The sequence below is a fragment of the Psittacula echo genome (assembly GCF_963264785.1).
Source record: "Psittacula echo genome assembly, chromosome: 7".
Classification (NCBI taxonomy): domain Eukaryota; kingdom Metazoa; phylum Chordata; class Aves; order Psittaciformes; family Psittacidae; genus Psittacula; species Psittacula echo.
Genome location: NC_137740.1, coordinates 31174889 through 31199773, shown reverse-complemented (window position 1 = coordinate 31199773; position 24885 = coordinate 31174889). Strand labels below are relative to the sequence as shown.

General features: G+C 37.3%; 1 protein-coding gene across 1 annotated transcript; it reads right to left on the bottom strand.

The window, feature by feature from the left end:
* Window positions 1–252: 252 nt before the first annotated feature.
* On the bottom strand, window positions 253–23410 carry CCDC39 (coiled-coil domain 39 molecular ruler complex subunit; the record flags this gene model as incomplete). The annotated part of the gene is made up of 20 exons (XM_080624005.1): window positions 253–415; window positions 878–966; window positions 1210–1389; window positions 1530–1670; window positions 2967–3073; window positions 4223–4382; window positions 5624–5747; window positions 7035–7243; window positions 8617–8754; window positions 10025–10189; window positions 10900–11094; window positions 15277–15409; window positions 15748–15851; window positions 17520–17711; window positions 19421–19545; window positions 19631–19727; window positions 20730–20888; window positions 21925–22071; window positions 22623–22742; window positions 23300–23410. 20 exons carry the CDS (start codon window positions 23408–23410, stop codon window positions 253–255), a joined length of 2859 nt encoding a protein of 952 aa, XP_080480131.1.
* Between the last annotated feature and the right edge of the window lie 1475 nt (window positions 23411–24885).

Below are 24885 nucleotides of genomic sequence, written 5' to 3'. Positions count from 1 at the left end.
TTTAAAGTTCTTTAGTTCTCAAACAGCAAAATGAGAGAGTAATGTAAAGGTTAATTTATTATATAAAACATATGCTTAACATTTCTCCTAGATAATTTATTGCATGCTGTAGAATAAAGATAAAACATACATTTCTGATAGAAATTAATGCTAAGATTGTCAATATACAGTCATAGAAAAGTTAAGTTACAGATTAATCAATTAAGAAGCCGTAAGTAGTCTGAAGCCTTTACTATGACCTTCAAAAGATACTTAAGACTTTTTTTTGCCTTTACAAATATCAGAGGTGCTAGCTCTGCTGGATGGTTGGGTACCAACAGCAGCTGCTTTTGCAGGAGAGTCAGTAAGCAAGCACAGATCTATGACTTTGAGAGATGAAGTCTGACTAGTCCCTGAACTTGTGCTTCTGGAGGATCTGAAACACAAAACATTTACTCATCAGTGTCCAGAAATCCTCATGTCTCAAATAGAGCTTCTAATGGTAACTTACAACAAAGCCACCCAACAGCAGTGTTTACTCCAGGCAAGATCCCCAACCAAGAATCTTTGTAGACATCAGCACTAATTGCTTAAGTACCCTGAGAATGTTAGATCATAACCAATTCAGCATGTTACATGTACTGTTATTTGCATAGATGTTGAATAGGGGAAAATGGTATTGGTAAAAGCATACATGTCCATCTTTGCTATTTAACTAGGAAAGGGAGCTTACACTAGAAAGTGCAAAATGTGTCTGGAGCTCAAATTTGTGCTCAGAAAGTGGAAGATTGAGAAGGTCTTAAGGAGTGGGGAATTCTGTCATTCAGACACTAGTTCAGCTGGTTTTAACTTGAACTTACATGAAAACCCAAACAAAAACCCCACTGCTGCCACTTACTGGATAGAAGCTAGCAAGCTTTGTGAAGATGGTGATTGAGAACCTTGACTACCACCAGCAGAAGCAATTGTAGGAAGCTCTAAATTGGACTAGAAAATTAGGAAAGAAAATAAAGAAAAAAGTTGACATAATGGTTGTATGATAAGCATGGGTATACCAGTAGGGTTTATAATCCTTCTCATTTGAAGAGATGTTATAAGCAGATGAGCACTTTCTCCTGTTTTACTGTTAAATATAGTTCATTGATGAAGAGTTGCCCTTGAAAGACACTCATCATCAGTTCAGTAGAGCTATCACTCAAGATCTTGGTGTCAATTAACAGGAAAGCTCACCTGCTGGAAGTATATTTGAAAGGGCATGGTTAAATCAGGATTTGCTTCTAGAACACTGGCTAACAATTTGTCGATGGTTGTGTTGAAGCTTTTCAGTTCACGAAGATCAATGTCTTTTTCTTCCTGTGTTTCTGTTTTAGTTTTCTTCTGCGACTGAATTTCCTTGGATAGCCTGGAACACTTTTAACAAATGTTTTTAAAGTTTTGCTATTATGAAAATGCAACACTTTTTCAGAAGCCCAAGTTTAAATTCTGTGGGTTTAACTGTACTTACATCTATCACTGTAAAGTTAGAAGTTGCCATTAATGACTATACAAACCTGTTTTATAACCCTTTCAAGTTTTGGCTTCTGTTCTTCTATGTCTTTGTTCAGTTGCAAAACAAGAGCTTGTTTTTCCTTCTTTTGCTCCTGGAATAGGGCTTCCTGCTTCAGTACCATATCAAAACTTTTTTCCATGCTCTGCAAATTCATTTGAACAGTAGTTTGAGTTTATAAAGCAGTGTGATATCCTCTCATTTTTTGTATTACTTTGTAGTGATACCAGACCTTCCACTACTTGTTTCTAAATGTAGCCCAAGCAGTTAGTACTAAGGATAACTCAAAAATTTCTGCCTGTCAGCTTCAGTGGATAAATACCTGGATAGAGAGACTACCAGGGAATTTACATATCTTTAAAGAAAAGAATCACACAGTACCACCTTACCAGTGGAAGCTATCCTAACAAAAATAACATTGTTTCTCATGGGAAGAGATTTATACCTTTGACTGGAATGAATAACATCCACACCAAAAGAACAGCTCTGTGTTATTAAAAAAAAAAAAAAAGGGAGAAGGGAAATAATAAAATAATAAAGGAAAATAAAGGAAAAAAGGAAAAGTTATGTCTTAACACACCTCATTATATCCTAGAACTTATTCCCTGCTGAAGATGTGTCCTTCTCTTTAAGAGATGTTATTTCTTAAGTAAGGGGTATGTCCTATGGTGGTATAATAAGCAATAAGAATGTTGATGTGCAGCCACTGATTCAGGAAGTAGAGAGAAGACTGAAGTTAGAATAACCATGTGGGATATCACAAGGTGCCTTTGATTTCATGTGCCTAAGAAAATTGTAACTAAAATGTCACAGATCAGAGTTCAGTGGTGTTCTTTTTTACAGGACAAGTGGGCTTTTTGATAACAAGGGGAGCCAAGAGTAAGTGCTCTATGTGAAGCTGGAGCACAAGCTATCCTTTACCTGAATCTAATGCTCGGCCTCCTAAGTTAAGAGCCAGCTAGCTTTCCGAAGCTAAATTAATTCTGTTTAAACTGAAGCACCTTAAATGCTAATAAACCAGAATGTGTTCTAGAAAAATCCTGGGACATGGATGCCAGAGGACACAAGGTGTGTGGATTTGAATCTCTGCAGTACCTGACAGGATGATGCAGTATAGTGGTGTATGCTACACAAAAATACAACTGCTTTCTTGGATGCCAGAACAGAACACTATCAGCATTTATCTGGGATTTTGCAACTTCCAGCTGTATGTGAATAAAAAGTCTTAAGTTACATTGTGATTAAAGTAAATAAGCACTCTGTTTTTGAAGGGAGAGGTAGAGCCTTCTTAAAAAATCTTACCCATTCATACAGAGCATAGAATATAAAAGAACAGGGAAAAAATTGTCCTACAATATCCTGTTGTTTCAATAGGATGGTTTGCATGGATTTAGCTACATGCTGCAGCCTTGTCTAACTGGAACTTCTGCTTGTATTTTACCTGGAGTTTTTCCTGAAGTTCCCTGATTTGTCTTCTTTTGTATCTGTGTTTTTCATCAGCAGCCCTTTTCTCCTCCTCTAGTTTCAATTTTTCCTCATATTCCTCACCTGTGATTCCAAACAACAAGGCAGTATTATTGCTGGACAAGCTGTGTATACAGGTGTACTTCACTGTAAATTAAGATACACTCTACAGTAACTGCATCACCGAACATGACTATGTTAGTATTGGTAGTATTGCAGAAACCTTGAGGTTTAAGGGTTTTTTAAATACTCTACTACTAATTCCAAATCATTGTGAAAAAGTAACTGGCTTCATGGGAATGGTTTACGACCTGCTGTTTCTAGAGCCAGCAGAGGGCACAAAAGTTAAAGAATCAAGCATTCTCAAGAATTAAGTTTATGTAATTTCTCATAGTGATGCTTTTTACACACTAAACGAAGTTCCACTGATGGAGAGCAAGATTATGAATTCTAAGTGGCACAAAAACAACAGATAAGGATATTTTAAAGAATTCTGAGGATTTTCTAATATGCAAAAACTTGTAGTTAGGTAGTCCATATTTTAAAACCTCCTGACACTGCACTAAAATTGTGCAGTTTAAGTTTTACTCTTCTCCTCATTTTCCCACATGACAGGTTACTGTTTTTTCCACCTCCTTCCCTGTGAAAAACCAGAGGCAATGATGGTGTAGCTAAGCGATTGGTTTCCATTGCTAGATAGAGCACACATACCTAAACTCTGGGTACAGTTCTGCGTGCAAGCTGGCTCAGTCTGCTACAGAAAGGCGAGCAGTGGCACAGCTTGTCCTGCTTCTGTAATTTAAATTAGTAGCTGTGTGTGATGCAGCATTAAAGAGAAAGTAGTGCCTTTTGTACTGTGCAAAGTTTTATCCACTAGACCTGTGTATTTCAAGCAGGCACTTCTCCCAAGTAATTACTTGCCCCCACCCCACCAGGAGTCATCGTTATGCTTTGTCTCTTCTGACTGTTCCAAATTATGACTATTCACAAAATCTATACAGGCTTAGATTTTCATATAAATTGGATAGAAGAATGTAAATATTAGTTAATCACACCTTGCTGCACTTCTGTGCTTATTCTTCTGAACTATTCACAGTAGTGTGTGAATTATACTCCCTTTTGCTACTATCAGTTTAGTCTCTCTGTGATTCATTCTTTTGTGCCCTGGAATTTCCCTACTATGTACCATTGCCTGTAACTCACAAAGCAAATAGCAATTTCTACTTTACATACTTGTCTCAGTGACTTCCTTGAAAGAATTTCGGTATTTGTTGTTGCAGTTATTAAGTATGCACAAAGTGTTTTCCAGAGCTACAATTTCTTTTTCAGCTTTGCAGATTTTTGCATCTAAATCATCACCTTCACGTTGCAGTGCTTCCTTTTCCTGTGCAGCCTGAAAATAAAACTGGTATTTTAGGTGACTGCACTCATGTTGAAAATATGAGGATAATTATACAGAAAAAAAATACCTGCAATATTAGGGGAAACAATCCAAGTTAGATACGGGGCTTTGTTGTCAGTCTTGACCTGAGATTTGAGTTACTAGGTAATTGGAAGGAGTAGTTATTCACAGCACTGTAAGTTCTTTGAGGTATTTCATCCATATACATTTCATTACAGGTATCTGCCTCTCTGTCTAAGCTCATAAGGTCCTGATTAGCAGTATCCACATGGTGTACAAAGCAGTTTCTATGTTTTGCACTGCTGATGTGAAGCGTGTGCTGCAGTTCACATCTGTTTCCTCTACCCACAAAATCCGAGAGTTGGGATTGTATGCTACAGAAAACCACTGACTGAGTGTTAAGTCATCCAGTTTTTCTGGGAATTACTCACTTGAAAGTCCTCATTTATCTGATCAGAGAGGTTGAAGAAACACACCCAGTTGGGGAAGGGAAGTATTTTCCGTAACCCCTCAAAAAATCTGATAGGGTGAAAAACCTCCAAAGCTGTGGAGGATGTACACCCCCAGTGACCACAAGGGTTTTAAAGAGGGTCTTATGCTGTGCTGGATCTCACAATATCACAAATACCATCATTATGAAATTTTACACTTAAGAATGAGAAAACGATCGATTTCACAGCCAAGATCACAGCTAGAAGCATTTTGCTTTAAGAGGAAATCAGAGAATTTGTGAAGATCAAAAATAATATATGCTCATTCCAGAATTGGGGTATGGCGTTATGGATAAAGACTTTTTTCCCTAGTGGAAAACGGAAGCATGCAAAAGTGAGAAGTAAAAGAGGAAAGCTGACATTCTTCAAGGTAGAAATACCATATGGTATAATAAATAGCTAAAATTAAATCTGAAGCGTAGAATAATTTAAGATCATGTGAGACAGTGGTAAACTTGTTTTCAGTTTATACTGGATAACCGCATGCCCAGTACTTCTTGTGTCCTAATGTAAATTAATGATCCCTGAAATGAAAATTTTCAAACTACTCAAAATTAGGGCTCCACGGAGACTCATGTGAAATTGCTGTATCATTTAAATAACAAACAGTGTCAGATAACAAAAAACAATTAGACTGAAAGTAAGCAGTAGGCAAGGAGGTTGTCTTTGTAACTTGAATAGAGCCCAAGGAAATCTATAGCTTAAATGCTTGAATTATAATGAATTACGTTAATGAAATACCTTAATTACATAGTAGGTTTGACTTTTCTCCTCTTCTTCTTCAGGTGATGTCATAACAATAGTAAGAACTTCATATCTGCATCTTAGTTTATAAATTTTATTTAGGCGATCTTGAAATTCAGCACTGATTTATTTTCAGGAAGAAAAAAAGTTAAAAGGGTTGAGAAACTGTTTGCTTAGTAGTGTTTTGTGGACAGTTCTTACCATAACAATTTAAATTCCTGAGGTTATTCCAGCAGCCTGCCCATATACCAGGAGGCAAGCAGGGCAGCAGTTGTGCTGCTCCTGGCTTTTGTTGCTGTGTTCTCCCAGCTACAGTCATCCATTTTTCTGGTTACTTGCACTTCTTTTGCAGTTCTGAGCAAGTCAAATTTATTTTCATATTCCAGATCACTGCATCCTGGGAGGCTGTGCCACAGCCCTGCTCGAAAATTTTTAGAGGTTTGGCATCTAAATCTACAGCTGCACAAGCTGCCCCCTGCTGATGTTATCTTAATATTGCCACTATTAGATGAGCATAAGCAACAGTAGGCAACAACGCCAAATCAAATTACATAGAAGTATCAATTAGCTGTGTAATTATCATAGGAAAAAGCACCACACACTCTGCACTCTCGCTGAGCAGTTAAGCTTCAGTCACACTAAATCACTCTAATTTCCCGTTGTGTGGGGTGGGGTTAGCAGAGGGATGAATAAAAAGCCTGCCAGATTTCAGCAGTTCAGCTGCTGAAGTGCTGAATTTTGGTTGGATAGAGATACTGGGATTTCAGAGCTAAAACTGTACCAGATATTTTGCACTGATTGTTACAGAAGGGAAAAGTTATTTCATATGTGGTTGCATTGCAAGAGAGTACATACATAAGTCAGAACATTTAATTTTGTTATACAAGATATGTAATGGAGAGCACATTTGCTACAAGGAAGAAAAACCAAATCAAACCCCCAAACCACCCAAACCAAAAAGACTTACTGTGTAAGTCAAAGAAATTATAATTTTATCAAGTAGTTGGGAATAAACCCTCTTTAAAATCAACTTTTCTGTTTGAAATACTTTGTCATACCTCCAGACACAATTGCACATATCCCAATTATTTAAGAAAAAAATGCAGGGTCACACACATACGACATTTACTTTAAAAAGATGTCTGCATGTGAAGTTTCCTCTCAATACTGTAGAGGATCTTCACTAACAGAATAAACAGTAATCTCTTGTTCACCAACTGGTTAAAGCTGGATTTCAGAGATGGAATCTCTTACTAGCATCAACTGTCTCAGTAACTGAGCAAGACTTATTTCATCTTCAATTTCTCCCATTGGTGAAATTGGGTAAAATGTTTTTCTTTTTCAGTAAGTCCCCATATGAAAAGTATTCAAGAAAAATTACAAGTTAAATTTATGTGAGAATAGTTACCTTACGCGTTGCCGTTCCTGATCCACAAGTCTTATCTGAGAATCCAGCATTGCCTTATGAATCTTAATTTCCTCAGTTCTTTCTGCTATGGCTTTCTTTAGCTCCAATTTTTGTTTTTCCAGTGTTAGAACTTTCTCTGACTTATTACACAGAATATCTTGAAGACGGTTCAATTCCAGCTTTAAGAGATTATCTTCAACCATCATCTCCTAATAAATGCCAAAAAGGATTCAAAATAAGGAGGCTTCATTTTTAATTAAGATTTATAACAGTTAATAATTTAATAAATTTTTAAAAGGCATCCATTATTTTACCTTTATATATACAACTGTAAGACTCATTTTGCTCTGCATTTAGAAATATTCTCACTTTCTCATTTTCTGGCAGTTTACATGGTGAGTGCAATAGGGGTAGATGGTTTTATATGGATTCATCAGACTTTCTAATTCAGCCTGTTATGGGGTTTTAGACTTTTCCATCTACAACTTACATTCAGTTTAGGTCATTTCAAAGAAATTCAGTGGACCTTGCAAGGAACTTTCTGAAGCAGTTAATCTCTCACTTGAACCTGTTGTGGAACCCATTCTAGATCCTGCAGGTCTACAAGTTGTGTTGTTACATAAGCAAATTTATATATACCAAAGCTTATGAAAAGCAGACAGTGGTGAACTCCATTAGCATACAAACACTTCAAATAATTTTTCTAAGTCTCTAAAGAATCTCAAATTCTACCATTTTTTTTTTTCTCCAAGATCTTCTTGCTATCAGCTTTTTTGTTTTGTTCCCCTGAATTTTATCCCCAAGAAAAGTTCTGGGTTAGGGAAAGAGAGTTTTCATTGAGCAGCAAGTACACCAGTTCAGCTGATAGCAAAACTCTTACCCCTGCTACTTAGACCCTCTCTTTTTCTGCTCCATTTAGTAAGACCAGAGCCTATTGTAGAATAAACATGCAGTAACTCAAGGACTGGGACTGAGCTTTTATGTTTATCAAAATATGTGGAGAAGGACTTCCATTTTCTTTCTAATTCCTTGGACTGGAATATAGACAGATCCAAACCATCTTTTGGAAAAAACCTCGCAATTTAATAACAAACCTGAGCCAAATTTATTAGTTGGCATCACAGATTAAGAATTAAAATTCAGTGCTAGGTAAAGGCATCCTTGAATATTTTCTGCTTTAAAGGCAATTGTTTCTCAGAAAAAAAAAAACAAAACCAAACACAAAAAACCAAACAACAAAACAAAATAGCAACCAAAACCAAACCAACAACAACAAAACCAAAACACAACACACCACTGGCTATTGTGACATAAGTAATGTGTGATAAAAATTACAACCCAAACAAAAACTATGCTGCATACAGAGAGGAAGCAACCCTTTCCTTAGGAAGACAACAGTGAGAAAAACTACTTCAAAGTTTGGAAATGAAAGTGTAAGTTAAAAAACTACAAAGAGGGTTCTTATGGGGATCATGATATAACACTGTGGGAGGCAGAGAACAGCCTGCAGATCAAGTCATGAGTTTGTGTGTTTTACAGAAACGTGTCCTGTATTAGTATAAGTTGCAAAATAATACTGTACCTGCTTGATGGCTTTAGCTTTTTTTAACTCCTGATCTGATCTGTCATTGAAAAGATTTAGGTCATTTATCTTGCTCATCATACTGCTTGTTTCTTCTTCTGTCTTATCCATTGCTCTCTTGAGGAAATGGACATCATTCTGTTTCCGAGTAAGTTATATTTAATTTATTACAGTAAATGTAGGTTGCACCAAAAGCCACTAGTTAATTTTAAATGAAATATTTTTAAGTCCTGGAATCAGGAACTATCATCTCCTTGTGTCCATATGCTGCTGACTAGAGCATTGCAGTCTTCATGCAGAGTGCTGTTGCAGTATTAATGTCATTGCTTATTTTATTTGGAGTGTAGTAATTGTTATTTATACAATATAGATCTTTCAGCCAATGGGGCAATTCTAATATAATCATGTACTTTGGTCTGGATAAAAAAAAACCAAACTAACTCCTGGCATTTCTGATCATGACTTCGATATTCATAGTTCATCTTCAAAACCATTTGACTTTCATAATACTCCAGAGCTGTGTTTCAATGTTTGATTATATTGCTCATATTTTGCATCTTACGAAAACTGAAGCATAGGCATTAGTTGCCCAACATTAAATGTTGTTATTGCATGGATCTCATCTTCAAGGACTTACATATAAGCAGATTTTTCCCCTCATTAAGTTGGTCTTAACTTTTTTTCTTACCCATCACTTTGAGAAACCAGGTGTGATGTTCTGTTAAACCTGATTTTTATCTTGGTATGGTTTCTCTTTGAAAAGAGGTTTCTAAATGTGGCAAAGTGTAGCTGATAAAAAAATACATTCCTTATAAAAATAAATTACAAACTGGCTACAGAAGAAATGTAGAGAGGTAAGAGCATTTTCAGAGAATTAACAATGGTCACTGGATAATGTAAAACCAGAGCACAAGCATGTACATGTAAAATTCTCACATGGAAATAAAAGACAGAAAAATAGTGTTTCTGAATTACATGTCAGGATGGGATCAAGTAACTCAAATACTATTTGTTTAATTCAGTAATGTTGCTTTGTAAAATTTTAAATGCAATATAATTATCATTTTATGAAAAAAATGAAAGTAAATAGTAACATCACAGAATAACATCCTCCTATTTCTACATGGTCCTAACAAACTCAAGACACATGCAAGCAGTCAGTCACATCTTGAAATGCTAAGCTTGCCTTTCAATATTTCAATGACTGTCTTCATGCTAAGGTGTCTCAGTGGTGCAGTAATGAGCTATTTTTCTGGAAGGTATAGGGAACATTGTGTGACCTGTGTAGAAAACTAAGTTCAGATATCTTTTAATCTAATACCAAGTTATTAATTAAAAGACCCAACCAACTTAATTCACTGAGGCTTCTAGATGTTACACAATCAACCTGATGTTTTAAGGAAGTTACCTGAAGTTTCCTGTACTGCACATGTAAAACATCATATGTGTTTTTCTTTTCTTCTAAGGTTTTCTTAAGTTCAGCAACTTTTGCTTCCAAAACTTGTTTTTCATCTGTATTAAGCTCCCCTTCTAACCGTGACAGCCGTCTCTGTACTTGCTGAATATAAAAATCCTGTTAAAATAATTTTTAAGAGAATTAATAGTCTGAGATAAGCAATTATAGCCTTCCTATAAAGCTAAAACACTGGATATAAACTTGGATCTAAATGTTGGCTTTAAGACAGTCACCCAATTAGGCTATTGTTTCTATAATAATTTATGGCTTATAGACCTCCTTAGCAAAATATTCTTAGGTGACTGATTTGCAGTGATGGTTCAGGAGTAATCTTCTAGAAGAGTAACAAAGCACACTCAGCACAATCTGCTGTAGGGAAGCTTACAGCAGAGTTGCCATCTTGCTGTTACCAGTGGATGTTGATATAAAAGAGCAAATTTTCAAAGTACTGCATAGGAAATATGCACAAAATCCAATTAGGAAATAACAGGATTTTGGCATGTACCTCTTGTATTGCTTTAAAAATGTACCCTGAGGTGTCTGTGATTCAGAGGGATCAAAGTAAGGAGCTGATTTGAGAAATTAGTGGGAAAAGCAGCAGATTCAAATAATAAAGAAATACAAGCACATAATGTAGGCAGTACTATAGCAAGTTCCAGTTATTTCCATATCCATACATCTAGAGACAGAAATAAAAGCAGACTTCAAATTACATTGCATGTCTTTTCCAAAATGCCAAGATGTTGACAGACATTACAGAGCTCAAGCAACTTATTCTCATTAGACCAAAGTAAAAATCATAGCATGAAAGTATGTTAACATTTTACCTGGTTATATATTATTTCTTGTTGGTTTAATGCATCTGCATCAAGTCTGTGCAGTTGATTCTTAAGTTTTTTAAGTGATGACCGACTTGCCTCAATTTCTGCTAGAACACACTTCTCCTTATCCTTCTGCACCTTAAACTCTTGGATCTTCTTGAAAAGGAGATCTTTCAACTGGTTTATTTCTTTGTCTTTTTCCTGGTGACAAATTAATCATTAGATTGTAGAAAGCAATTAATCGCATCAGAAGTAATTTCTGAGGAATTACTTGCCTTTATTAATCTTGTATAGATTTAAGAATTGCAATACTATATCCATTAATATGAACATGGAAGATCTTCAAAATGGTTGGCCAGAAAAGTCTTACAGAGAAAGCAACTTTACTTGTTTTTTCACTTGGATCTTTCCCTACTATTGCATAACTTTTTTTTTCCTTGTTTTAATCCCTGTTATGGAATGCTATTCTTTTCAGCTATTCAGACAAGTAAACTCCGCCCCCCTTTCAAAAAAACCCTCCTTATTGCTACAAGTATATATGAATATTTGGGAAAATGCAATACAAAGCTTTCAATGGTTTATTAAAACATAATTCTGTGTATATGCATATGTATGTATATATGTGTGTTTATCTAAGTGGAAATAATTTTGTTTGAAAATTAATTACACATTTTAAAATCACTTCCTTATTCTCAGAGGTAAGTTATCATTAACACCTGAAGCAGTGAATAATGTTTTAGTAGGGTCTGTTGCAGCGAGAGAATGATGAACATTTCAGATAACCTGAAAGGTATTGAAAACCAAGTAAATGGAGATTATTTTCTTTTTATAACCCTAGCAAAGAAGGCAACTTTCCTCTTCCTCCCCTTCCTTTCCCTCCCCTGTGCAAATAACCAAAGACCTTCCAGAGCTCAGATCGTTCAGCATGCTAGTCTCCTGTAAGGTACATCTCTAAGACAAGTGATGTGGCATCACAATCCTGTTTTGAAAGGCTCATTTACATTTTGCTGAAGTCTAGTAGAGTTTGAAAATGCACATTTAAATTAATATAGCAAACCACCTTAGAATTCACTGTTTTACATCGATTAAAATTGTGCTTAATCTTGATTTTATATGTATGCATTGTGCAATCTATTTGTGAACCATCTTGCTGGCTTTAATAACAGCAAAAGATAACTCCTCCTCTAAGAGTTCATAATTGCATTCTCATTCCAAATCAAAACTCAGGAAGTAAAAAGCAGGTGTGAGTTTAATATGAAATCATTATGGCCTGTAGCATTTAATACTACTGTCAGTGGCTTTGGATCATGCCTGAACACAGGAATTTAATTTCAGAAGTAAACTGTTTCTATGCATGTGCCCAATTTTAAGCTGTTTTTGAGAAGCTAGTGACAATGATTAATTTGTCTACTAAAACTGAATCATAAATCTTCATTTCATAGTCTTTCTTGCATATCTAAATTCATTTACTTAATACAAATAGTTTCTGTCTCTTTAAGTGAGGTTGTTAATAGCGATAAGATATTCAGTAAGCTTCACTGTGCAACGTTATTTTGGCAGAGATTGAAGAGGGAGAAGTATCACAGAACTAAAGCACAAAATAGTGACATTTCATCAACATTGTTCATGTAAATATCTCTTCACAGTAAATTAATAGATGCAGCAAATAGCCATGTGTGTCTAATGGTGATAGAAGGCATGATTCTGACTAATACATTTCAGACATTGTTCAGGAACAGTTCATCCTAGTTAAAATATTACCCTGAAGCTGTGGAGCTGCCAAGCTCAATGTCATCTTAGGTTATCTGCCACGGACACAAGTAAAGAGACTGCTAATGGTTTAGCCACCCTGGTAACAGTCTTAAGGAGAAGCAAGTAAGGTTTTAATTTTCAATCTATTTTGTTATATCATTACAACTTGTTTTCAAATTATCTGAAAATCAAAACCAGTAAGTAAGGCCTGCAATTTAAGAAACTGTAAAGAAAGGCATCCCCTCTCTAGTTTCTGTAAGTGTATTAGGTAATGCTTGTCAAGTTAAAAAGTTTGAAAAATAGCAACCTATTGCAAGGGATTATTTCACATACATGTGTCCTGGGTTCAGCAGTAGCAGTCATTTTTCTCCTTCTTAGTAACTGGTGCAGTGCTGTGTTTTTGACTTTCAGCCTGGGAACAGCGCTGGTAACACTGATGTTTCTAATTGCTGCTCAGTAATGTTTAGCCTGACCAAGGACTTTCTGAGTCTCATGCTCTGCCAGGGAGCAGGGAAGCCGGGAGGAAGCAGAGACAGGACACCTGACCCAAACTAACCAAAGAGGTATTCCATACCACAACACATCATGCCCACTATATAAACTGGGGGCAGTTACCTGGAAGGGCTAGATCGCTGTTCGGTCGGGCTGGGTATTGGTCAGCAGGTGGGGAGCGGTTGCATTCTCTTCCCTTGTTATTTCCCTTATCATTATTATTATTATTATTGGTGGTAGCAGTAGTGATTTGTGTTATACCTTAGTTACTGGACTGTTCTTATCTCAACCCGTGGAAGTTACATTCTTCCGATTCTCCTCCCCATCCCTTCAGGAGCCGGGAGGAGGAAGCGGGGGAATGAGCGAGTGACTACGTGGTTCTGAATTACTGACTGGACTTAAACCACAACAACATGTTACAGGAAAAATAGAACAAGGCAGGGGAGAGGGGGAAGAGCATACAGTGGTATGCACAGATACAGCTTTGTTGTCAGTTGCATGGGAACACCTGCTGTCACACTAGTTTAAATTGGGCATTCTACAGTAAAAAAAGTGCTTTAGTGCATCCGATACTAAGTTGTCCAGCAAAGCGTTTAAAAAAAAAAAAAGAAAAAATAAAAAAAGTAAAATATTTTAGGAGAATTAGTAGCAAAGTAAAAAAACCAGTAGAAAATTTTTGGAAATGCAGGGAGGTTCAGATTATTGCATTACAACATTGCATTTATTCAAAAGCCCTTTGCAGTTCATCAGATGATAATGAATTAGGATATTTTTATTCCTATACTTAATTTGCTACATAAGAAGTGGGTTTTGAATTAATAAAGTATCACACAGTCTCACAGTATGTTAGAGATTGGAAGAGACCTCAAAAGATCATCTAGTCCAATCCCCCTGCCGGAGCAGGAACACCTAGATAAGGTTACACAGGAATGTGTCCAGGCGGGTTTTGAATGTCTCCAGAGAAGGAGACTCCACAACCTCCCTGGGCAGCCTGTTCCAGCGTTCTGTCACCCTCACTGAGAAGAAGTTTCTTCTCAAGTTTCAGTGGAACCTCTTGTGTTCCAGTTATATGTTAATATATGTTAATAAGTATTATTACATATGTTAAAAAAGTCACCATATTGCAGCTGTTCATGCCACTTCCCAGATCAAAAATCTTTATTCATTATGAAAATAAAATCTAAAGTGAGCCAGTAATTTAATAGTTCATAATAAGTTAGATGAATCAGAGTATCATGTAGTAGAATTCAAGTAACAAAGATGAGACTAGGGCAGCCAGATCTGCTTAAAAGATTTAAAAAAAAAAAAAAAATCTTTTGCATCCTGGTTTGCAAAAACCATAGCTCTTTGCAGGTTAATAAATTTTGGTGATGTTTTACTAAAGCCAAGAAGTTTTCAGTGGTAAGGTTACTGAAAGTCATCCTGAGAAGATTCTCACCTTAACAACCTTATTGACAGCAAACTTATAGGAATGCAAGGACCATTGCTCTTCAGCAGCCCATAAAACAGAATGCTTAGAGACACGAACTCCCAGAAAGAGCCAAGCAAGACACAAAATTTTGAAAATTTTCAATATTGTTACAAAGCAGAGGATATTACTATATCTTTATAGCAAAATTTGCCACATTCCAGTAAGTAACTTTTATGTCAATCAGGATAAGAAGCTGTAAGTCACTTTTAGCTGATGTCAGAGGTACACTGATGTAGTCAGAATATTGGGCTTATATCTGATTTGTATAGTGACAGCTCAGTATCCTGTGTTCATATGTGGGGACACAGTCTTCTGAATTACTAGGACCACTTTTTTTCCTCCAGAGTGTTCCTGGCAGAGATACTGATGTATCTACATAGAATCATAGAATAAACCAGGTTGGAAAAGACCTTTAAGATCATTCAAGCCCAACCCTTACCCCAGCACTGCCAAGGCCACCACTAACCCATGGCACTGAGGGCCTTGGGTACATGGCTTGTGAACACTTCCAGGGACAGTGACTACATGCACATTACCTCATTGTTTGATGAAATAGCTACATGTCATATTAATACTTACATTTCATTTTAATCCAAACTGTTTGTTCTAGATAGAGCTTGCAAATCCAAATGAATCCTCATTTGCAGAAACCACTAAAAACATTTTACCTTGACAACTTTTTCTTCTTCCTTTAGTATTTCTTCCATCCTCCAGGCTTTGTCTTCCGAACTGAGTGTCTCCTCAGTCACAAGCTTCAGCTTATTGGAAAGACTTGCATTTTTTTCATTAAGAAAGCTCAATCTAAAGAAAATTACATAGTTTATCAAGTTCAATGTACATAGCATATACACACTGACAAAATCAAGCAGCATACCTTGCTGAGCAGTTGCCTAATAAAGTAGGCTGAACTGGAATCAAAGGTAACCAAGGCCCTAAGAGATTTTTTCCACACCCTTTAATAGCAAGGACTACCAGGAGTATTGCCTAAACTGCCCAGTGCCAGAAACTATGCAGGACTTGAAGTAACCAAAAAGTTGGAGGCTTTAATCATCAACACGATTTAAGGTTCTCTGCTAGCTCAAGGATTTGATTATAGTGCTAACCCTTACAAATTATATTTTTAAAGGTCTGCTTCTTACCTGGCTTGTTTTTTCTGAATTTCTTTCTTCAGATTGGTTACTTGTGTTCTCAAAGACTCCAGATCAGAAGCAGTTTTGTCCACAGTGGATTTCAAAGTATCCAGCTAATAAATTACAAAAGGGAGCAATCAAGCTCTTACGTACTTTGGTACACATTAAGATATTTAAACTTGTAAGGGACCTATTTATTGGAAAGTATTCCCTTTTAACAGTATTTTCCAAATGAGAAGTGCTGCAAATTCTGAGGTGGTGTAAATAGATACAGCTAGTAAACTCAATAGACTAAGTTGCATAATCTGAATACTAGGACAAAATACTTTATGATTAAGAATGAATTATGAAGGTACTGTGGGCTGCAATTCTTGTTTGGCAGCATCTGTAGAAGTGGAACCATGGTTTTATAGAGCATAGCTGACTTTGAGAGGTTCTTTGTTAATATGGATACACTTCTATATCTAATAAATGCTACTAATTCAAACTTTATTGAGTACATATAATTATTTTGATTAAGTTAAAGGAACACTGTGACAAACATACACAGACATTTAATTTGGTAAAAATACATGACAGCATGCCCTCATTAAACAGGATACGAATACTTTACAATCAGGAGCTCATTCATCTCTATAGTATCACTTAACAGTGTAATTGTTTTCACTTTCACAGATGAAGAAACCTGATCAAGTATATATAGCAGGCCTTCCTCTGTACCAGAATAAGAAACTGGAAGGTCACAAGTTGTCAGCTGAACCGCAAGTCTGTTTCTTTCCTTGTTTCTCACTTGCATGCCACAAATGTTTTAACACCTAATAATGGGAGACTGTTCTCATTATCACATTAGATAGTATTGATTGTGGAAAAAAAACTTCAGGCAAGAATCTCACATTTGGGAGATGAAAACCTACCAATTCTGTGAAGCCTCAAGTTTGCATGAACCACAAGGTAATCTAGCAGCCTACACACCTTGTTTGAGCTGCTACAATTTAATTAGGATATCAGTTTATGAACCACCTGCTACAGAAAAAACTACCCAAAGTTAAGGATGCAGGTGGTGGTGGGGGTGTTGTTTGTTTTTTAATTGCCAATCTTGCTTTTCTTGTTAAGAGAAAACTTAAGTCAATACAAGTGTATCCCTTCTCAACAGAGCCATGAAACTTGAATTACCTCTTAGAAATACTTCGATTTTAAGCAATTACGCACTGCAGCTCAGTTCTAGCTTTAAGTGCAGGTTAAATATAAGCAACAATATATGGACAACATCAAGTATAGCTTGTTCACAGGGCAGCCCTATCCTACTGCCTCTTGATTAGAAAGCCATGTGAAAATGTTTGGGTTTTTTTTTCCACCAATAATTTCAACTTGTCTACAAGGGCCATCAAAACTCACTTCTGAGAGGGCAGTATAGGAATTGTTTAGAATCCAGAAAAGGTTTCTCTCATCCTTGTACAATACTGCTGTCTATGTATGCTAAAGGCAAGACACTCCTCCATCTTTAGCATTTAAGGGTTATCCTATTTAAAAGAAAATTCATGCATTTTATATCAACACAGCAGAGAATACAAGCTAATCTCTTCACCACTATCAATGAAAGGATGAAGTTGAGGGTTCAGACCTCAATAATCATGACTAAACTGAGAAGTGCAAGTATTTTGTTGAATTATTAAGGGTCAAGTCTAAAACCAGAGAAAAGCAAACCCTATTCCTGTATTTCCTCCATCTCGTCAAAAGTTACAGTTTCAGTCTGCTTTTGTGAACCGTTTGGTCATCCTTACCTCATCCTGCAGCTGAACCCTGTAAGTATCCTGAGTCTGATACTCATGTCGGAGGCTGGTAGCTTCCCGTTCAGCAGAAGAAATTTTCTTTTCATATTCCATATTATTAAGGGTTTCATTTACCAAAAAGGCAGTCTTCTCTTTCAGCACCATTTCTTTCTTTCTGATCTCCTGTTTTATCTCTGCTATTAGCTATCAGGATAAAAATATTTCAGATTTGTTGCCTCAGTTAAGATGTATTACATTAATAAAGGGTATAACCAGAAGATTGCTATGAAGACTACTCTTTGCATGAGACAGCTCAGTTATCACATCATTCTTAAATTACGTCATTCTACTAATACATCACAACACAAAATACTACAAGTGGTTAGGATTGGAAACTTCCAAAATAGTCCCATAATTTCAAAAAGCCCTAACACTATAAACTTGTATGAAATAAAAATTATTTTTCATTGAGTAGGGAAAAAAACCCCAACAAGCTCCGCAAAATTAGCAACAGTAGTGACACTTAGGTTAGCTGGCAAATTTATAGCTCAGTGAAAACTGTGTACTTTGAAAGGTTAAGTCAAAAATTAGCTGCTGGGCAAATTATACTGTAGTTATAATGTAAAAAAACAAAAAACAAAAAAAACCCCACACCAAAACTGTTCATAAAAGCATCAGTAGGAGTATTCTGTGGACTACTAATGTATGGAAGTTTGGCCAGAGCTGGGGCTTTTTTGTTGGAAAGTGCTGTTTGTTTGTTTAGGGTTTTGTCATTTGTTCTTTGCAGAAGTCTTCTGACCTGAAATACTGGAATCCAAAATATTTCTGCTAAATTAGGCCGTCATATTTTCTGCTTGGTAGTATTTATTCTGGCTTCTCATTTTCTGCTATTACATTTCTTTAGCATTATAACTTAATTCATGCTTAAACCATTCTGTTTCTGCTCAAGGTATATGTAATACCCGCATGGGCAACTTAAAGCTGATATTTTTTAAGAAGAAAAATATCATTCTAGAAAAGCAAAAGATTTAAGTAGAATCTTCTTGTACATTCAGTTATGCTTTTCCCCCCTTCAAAAAAAAAGCCATTGTTACTTTGGAACCCGCATTAATAATTTTTTTCCTCTGCGCTGATCCTTTAAGCTTTTTCTGGTGCATCTGTCCTATTGCCCCGCAGAACTTTCAGAGGAGCTCACGCTTCTCTTGACAAATCCAGGACAAAATATACTTCATTTGTACCTCTTGCCATTGTACTATCTGTGCACAAGGCACTGACAAAACCAATGAAGACTATATATTTTAGAAATCAATACTAACTCATACTAACTAAAAGATCCAAATAAGATCTTTTTTTGCTTAGAAGAGTGGTGTTGCTTCTCCCCATTTGCAGAATGTATGCAAGGACCAATTTTTAACCTTAATGTGATTATTTAACATAATTCTGACACAAATGTTAGTCAGGCATTTGTTCAGAGTTAGAAATGCCAATTCCTTCCATTCCAAGTGTTCTGTTTTCTTTCTAATATTGCAGCCCAGACAAAGAATCCCCCCCTTGCACTTGACTGTCCTTAATCTCTACAAACAGCATTCCATCTTGATGCTTCTTAAGTCAAAGATGATAATGGCATGCATTGCAGTTCCCAACAACCTTGAGATTAAAAATTAAAGCTTGCACAGTATCGAGCAGAGCACCGTTACTTACACTGAGAGACACTCCTTCCAAAATAAATTTTGAATATATTTCAGTAATACCTGAACTTTGAAACACCTTAATACAATAGAGGTAGATACAAAGAGACCACTGAATGCCTAAAACACCCTAACAGTTTATGTGTGAGCAGCAAAATTCTTAACAATATCATAGACACAAAAGTAGGCTGACACACAGATAGGGATCAATCACAGCAGTTTTACCAAAGCACAATGATCAATCTGTTGATCTCTCTTTTCCATCTGTTGTATTGCATTCTCCCACTGCCTGATGACTTCTTGCCTTTCTTGATGAACTCTGCGAAAATCGTCAGCTGTCTTGTCAAGCTCTATCTGTTTACAAGAAAGCACTCTCATGATTTCTGTTGTTAAACATTTCACATGTAACAAGGTATCTTCAAGAACATTAAGCACTAACCTGCGCTGTTATGGTTTCTGTAAGTTCATTATCAAGAGCTTTGCGCTTCTGATTTGCTTGCATGGTCAACTTGTCTACTTGAAGGATTAATGCCTAAAATAAAAGGATATGAAAATATAATCATAAATTCATAGAATGTTTAGGGTTGGAAAGGACCTTAAGAGCATCTAGTTTATGTATTTGAAAACAAATATATAATAACTTATAAATTCTTATGGCTCTAGTACAGTTTGGGATGGAATTATTGAGGCATCAATTTATTGCATTTTAGAGAACAAATACCTGAGAATCTAGCCTCCTAAACTTTTGAGGATCAAATGGCAGCAAGGCCAAAGTAACCCTGCACTGTCTGTAAATGTGTATGTAGCATTCTCTGCATCAGCTGTTTGGCTTTACTCTTCTTCCTATGCTGTGCCACTTGCTAATATAAATGGTATCAGTGAAACTGTATATGTAAGCTAAAGATTTGGGATTCAGTACTTAATTAGTAAAAATAAAATTTCTCCTCCCTGTACGTAAAGACTCAAAAGAATATTAACCAGGGTTACATACCTATCTCAAAATTAATAATATACTTGAGCACTGACCCATATAAAGTCTGAAATTGTGACTGGAGTATCTATTTATACAATTTTCCTTATTCCAGGTAGATTTACTGAAGTAAGCGTACTTTGATCTCAGTAATATTAACAAGTTCATTTCTAATGGGAAAAATTACATTATCTGCTCATATTTGGCCTGCATTTTAACGAACTCTTCAATTCAGTAGCACTGTTTTCTACACTTTATTATCTATTTGTGCACTTTTTCAGAAAAAAAACCAACAAAGAAACAAAACCACATCTTTAATTTTACCCAGATGAACAAATTAATGTCTTTCATTATGCCTTCCATCTTTCATAAAACTTGTTCTCTCTGACCTCTAAAATGAGACTCCTATGGAATCGCCCTGTTGAGCTAAGTGGAAACCAGTTTAAAAGTGCTGTTGTATAAAATCTTGTCACCATCTTGCTTGACTAGATAATGTAACAAGGTCTGCAAATACTAAAATGGTTCACTCTCTTGTTTCTGAAAATTGCTGTCATTGCTACTTACTCCTAGTTTCCCTTTATCTTTTTGTGCATACTTCTGGATTGTGATGGCATCATTATCTTTACGATTTGATTCCTTTATCCAGTTCTCCAGAACTTCCTCATCACAGTTCATCTGTTGTTTCAAGTTTTCCAACTTCTTAGTGGTTTTATTTATAGTACTCTAAGAAAATTGGAGATAAAGATTTAATATTAAATATCTAATATTCTTTGAATAGTAACTGAAACAAACAGCTCAAGGTACTGTAAGAAGTTTACACACATCTTGTTGTCAACAGTATTGCTAGGTTTTGTTTTTTTTGTTAAATGTGTATTATACTTGAGGATACCTATTAGCAAATAGACATCCTGGTCTTATAAGAAAGAAGACAGTAAGTTATCACAAACTTAAAATGCAAATAATTTTAAACAGGAAAGCCAACCTCTGGCAAGATAGACATATATGCGAGATATTTATTCCACATAATGAACTGATCTGAGGCATCATAGAGTAAAATTTCTCCCTCACAAACTAAGGCTCAGTTCTTACATCCTTTATCCTGCCTATGAATTTACAAATGGCCCCACATGACTCTGAAGAGACTTCCTAACACAAATTTGGAGAATCAGGATCCAGCTGAATACAAGGATATTTTAATCCTGCTACCCATTCTGAGAGACTGGCAATTACAAACAGACATAGTGAGAAGACAGCCAGCAAATAAAAAAATAAACACAAATTATCCATGGAAAGGAAAAGGAACAGTTCCATTAAACAGAAAAGACTGTAATTCAGTAGAATTACTTTTTTGTTGTTTGCCTAAAGCAATTTTTTTATGCTGAAATCATGACCCAAGTTTATTTTATGCAGAGAAGATTTGCCATTAAAAAGGTCTTTTCTAAACCATAAAGAAAATACCTGCAAGACTTAACAATATAGGTGTGTGGCTGTGTATCTGGCATTTAGAACACTAAAACCAGAAGTCTTTCAATACCTAGTTCATATTTGCTAAGTCTTGACCAGTCTATGAATGGAGATACTCAGTGTCACTCCACTTGCCTATGCAGGGAAAAACACACCTAGATCATCATTATTGTTTATAACTTTTAATTGTAATTAGCAATTCTTGAGTTACATTATTTCTGTAAGTGCAAGTGAGGACAATTTATAAAATCTAATTTCAATACTGGGGTTCTCTTGCAAAAATTTAAAACCTTACTTCATGACTGTTTTTCTTTACTCTTAAGATAACCATCTCATCTTCCAGTCGTTTAATCTCACTTTTGAGACGTCCATGTTCTCTCTCAGCAAGGGCTTTAAAGTGTTTTTCAGTTTCAATTTCATTCTCTCTGGCTTTGTAAAGAGACTAGAAAATAATACAGTTATAATTCCACAATAAAGTATATATATAAAAAACCAAAAAACAAACAAACAAAAGCACAACAAAAAAAAAAATCCCTAAACCACCCATTTTGGCCAATTAACTCAGTGCAAGACTAGACTTCCACCTTGACCATGTGACTTCATTTTTCATGTCCACAAATTAAGTCTTCACTAATACTTCACAGTTAAGTCTTGACCATTATAAACATTCTAAATGTATTTTTCCCTTACACTGATGTTTTATTTTCTTTCACCAATTGTTTTCTTAGCATCTACAAAAGTCCTCGTTCATAAATAAATTCTAAAATGCATCCTTCTTGGCTTTCTTCTAGGTGCATTTGATCTTGGATGGTCTTTTTAATAACCATCAAGTAATAGCATTGAGATATACAGTTTCTTTCCTGTAGAAGTCTGGAATAAAGGCCTGACAAAGCTCTAATAAAGCCGGCAAAATACATAGGGAAACCACCGGATAAAGATACTCAGGTTACAAGTCTGTCTGATAAAATGCATTTGCTATAGGTAGCAATTTACCTGAGTGAGGCTGAACTCTTGTCTCACATTTTTCAAGTGGGATGTCATTGCTCCTATACGTTCTTCAAAGTCGGTCAACTCATTTTGCAGGCTTAGTTTTTCTTTTTGCATCTGCTGCAGCTATTTAAGGGTTAGAATTGTCAAGTACTTTTGGTTGAGTGCTGGTTACCTGCATCTACTTAAAAATACAGTAATTGCAATTACTAATCCCCAAACATAAGAAGTGTGCACTAGGTTCCCCCAAAGCTGTGAAATGCGGGATTTCAGAACATGCCCGGCTCTGCTAAGGGAAGGTGCACCCCTGGCTCCACAGGCCCCCGCCAGCCTCACGAGGGCAGGCAGGACGCTCGGAACACTGCCCCTCACCGAAGACAGGACGGGGTCCCCGCGGCACAAGGCCTGCAGGTACGCGGGTCCCACGTTCTGAGACTAGCTCATCGCCCCCGATTCCCTCCACAGAACTCATGCGTTTTAATTCGTTCCCTCCCTCCCCGGGCCCCGCAGCCTGGCCGTGGCGGGGAGAGTTCCGTGCCGCCCCGCGTCCCGAGGCGGGGAGACAGGGGCAGAGCGTCGTCACCCCCTTCAGCCGAGGGGCCGGTGAGGTGGCAACAGTCCTCCAGAGCTGCTGAGGGGAGGTGGATGCCTCTTCCCTCCCCCGGCCTCAGGCCCGCTCTTACTTCGCCCTCCAGCTCCTTGTTCTCCGCGTCGGCAACGGGGACGGCGTAGCCATCGTCCCAGCAGACCTCAGCCAGCACTGAGGCGGTGGAGTTACTGTTAATGCTGTCCATGGCCACCGCCAGGCACCGGCGAACCGCGGCTGGCCCGGGCCGCGCCTGGCGTTACCCGTCCCCTTAGCAACGGCAAGCCCCGGTGGCCGAGCAGACGGGAAGTGCCCGCGGAGGAGGCCGCCTCCCGCCCCGCCCCATTTGGCGCCGGCCTTTGGCGACTCCGCCGTGCGGGGATTGCCGCGACAAATTAGCTAGGTTCGAAGCGGCTGGTCTGAGCGCCTATATATCCACTCTTGAGCAGAACTGTTGTTAGTGGGGTTGCCAGACCTGTCTGGACACAATGGTCTTGCCGGCAGCCGCTTGTAAGCGTGCTGAGGTGGAAGGCATCAGACCCAGCGACTCTGAGTGCCTCCGCGCCAGCTTGCGCCGCAGCTGTAATCAAACCTGGGGTCAGAGCAGGCAGAGTACCTCACCTGCTGTTATAACACTTAATAGCCGATTTCTAGGAGCATACGTGGGACATGCTCTGTTTGTGAATAGGCCTCTGGCATTACGCCCTAACGTAGGTAACCTAGGTGGGTTCCCTGAGCCAGAGATTGCATCCAGGTGACCATCAACACTTACGCTATAACCTTTGCAAGCTTGGCTGTTACCTTGTTTGAACCTATTTGTACTTCTGGGTTGTAAATTATACAGTGCCATTGAGTTCCATCACTGATAGATGGAGAAAAGCATGCCAGCCTTGGCAGGTTGCATAATTTTACTGCAGGAACCCTCTGTGGGTAACTATTTACCCCACTGTCTGGCTGAAATGTCTGAAAAGACATTAAAGGAATCAAGCAAAGCATGATTAAAAAGTGCTGAGCAAAACAGCAATAAGCACTGACAAATGATTGGGGTGTGGTTTTGAGGAGCAAGGTGAGGTTTGTTACAAAACACAGGCTTGTGGAAAAGTAGAAACACTGACCAGAGCAGCAAGCATTGATCTTGCTAGATATCTGCATGTGTTATGGAGTAAGATTTTCAGATAAGATTGAAGAACTGTGGAAGACCTGATGAGGGTGCTCCAAAATAGGAACTTTCAGTATTGTGCAGATTATTGCAGGTCTTTGTTGGTCACTTTACTGATCATTCCCCTGAGAAAAGTCGTAAGCTATTCCTAACAGCATTGATGGAAAGAGAACAATCTGTTTTCTTAAAAATAGAGGAATGGTATCGGTTCAGAGCCTCGAGCCACCTGTGAAACAAATACAGAGGTCATGCAGCAGATATTTTTTGCCTCTGTTGTCTTACGTGGCATGGTGGGCTATGGACAGTTCTAAGATGTGCTGAATTTTTGAATAAGCAAGCTTGGCAGGAAAACGTAGTGGCTCAAGACAGGAATTGGCAACAGACCTCCAAACACCTTAGTGTTTGCCTTCTGGGGTGGATGAATTTCTGATGGCCAAAGTCCTATGTTTTGATCTCCTTGCCATGTACTTTTACAATCTGCAGCTCAGTGAGGATGTCTGTCTGATTGTGAAAATAATGTGCAG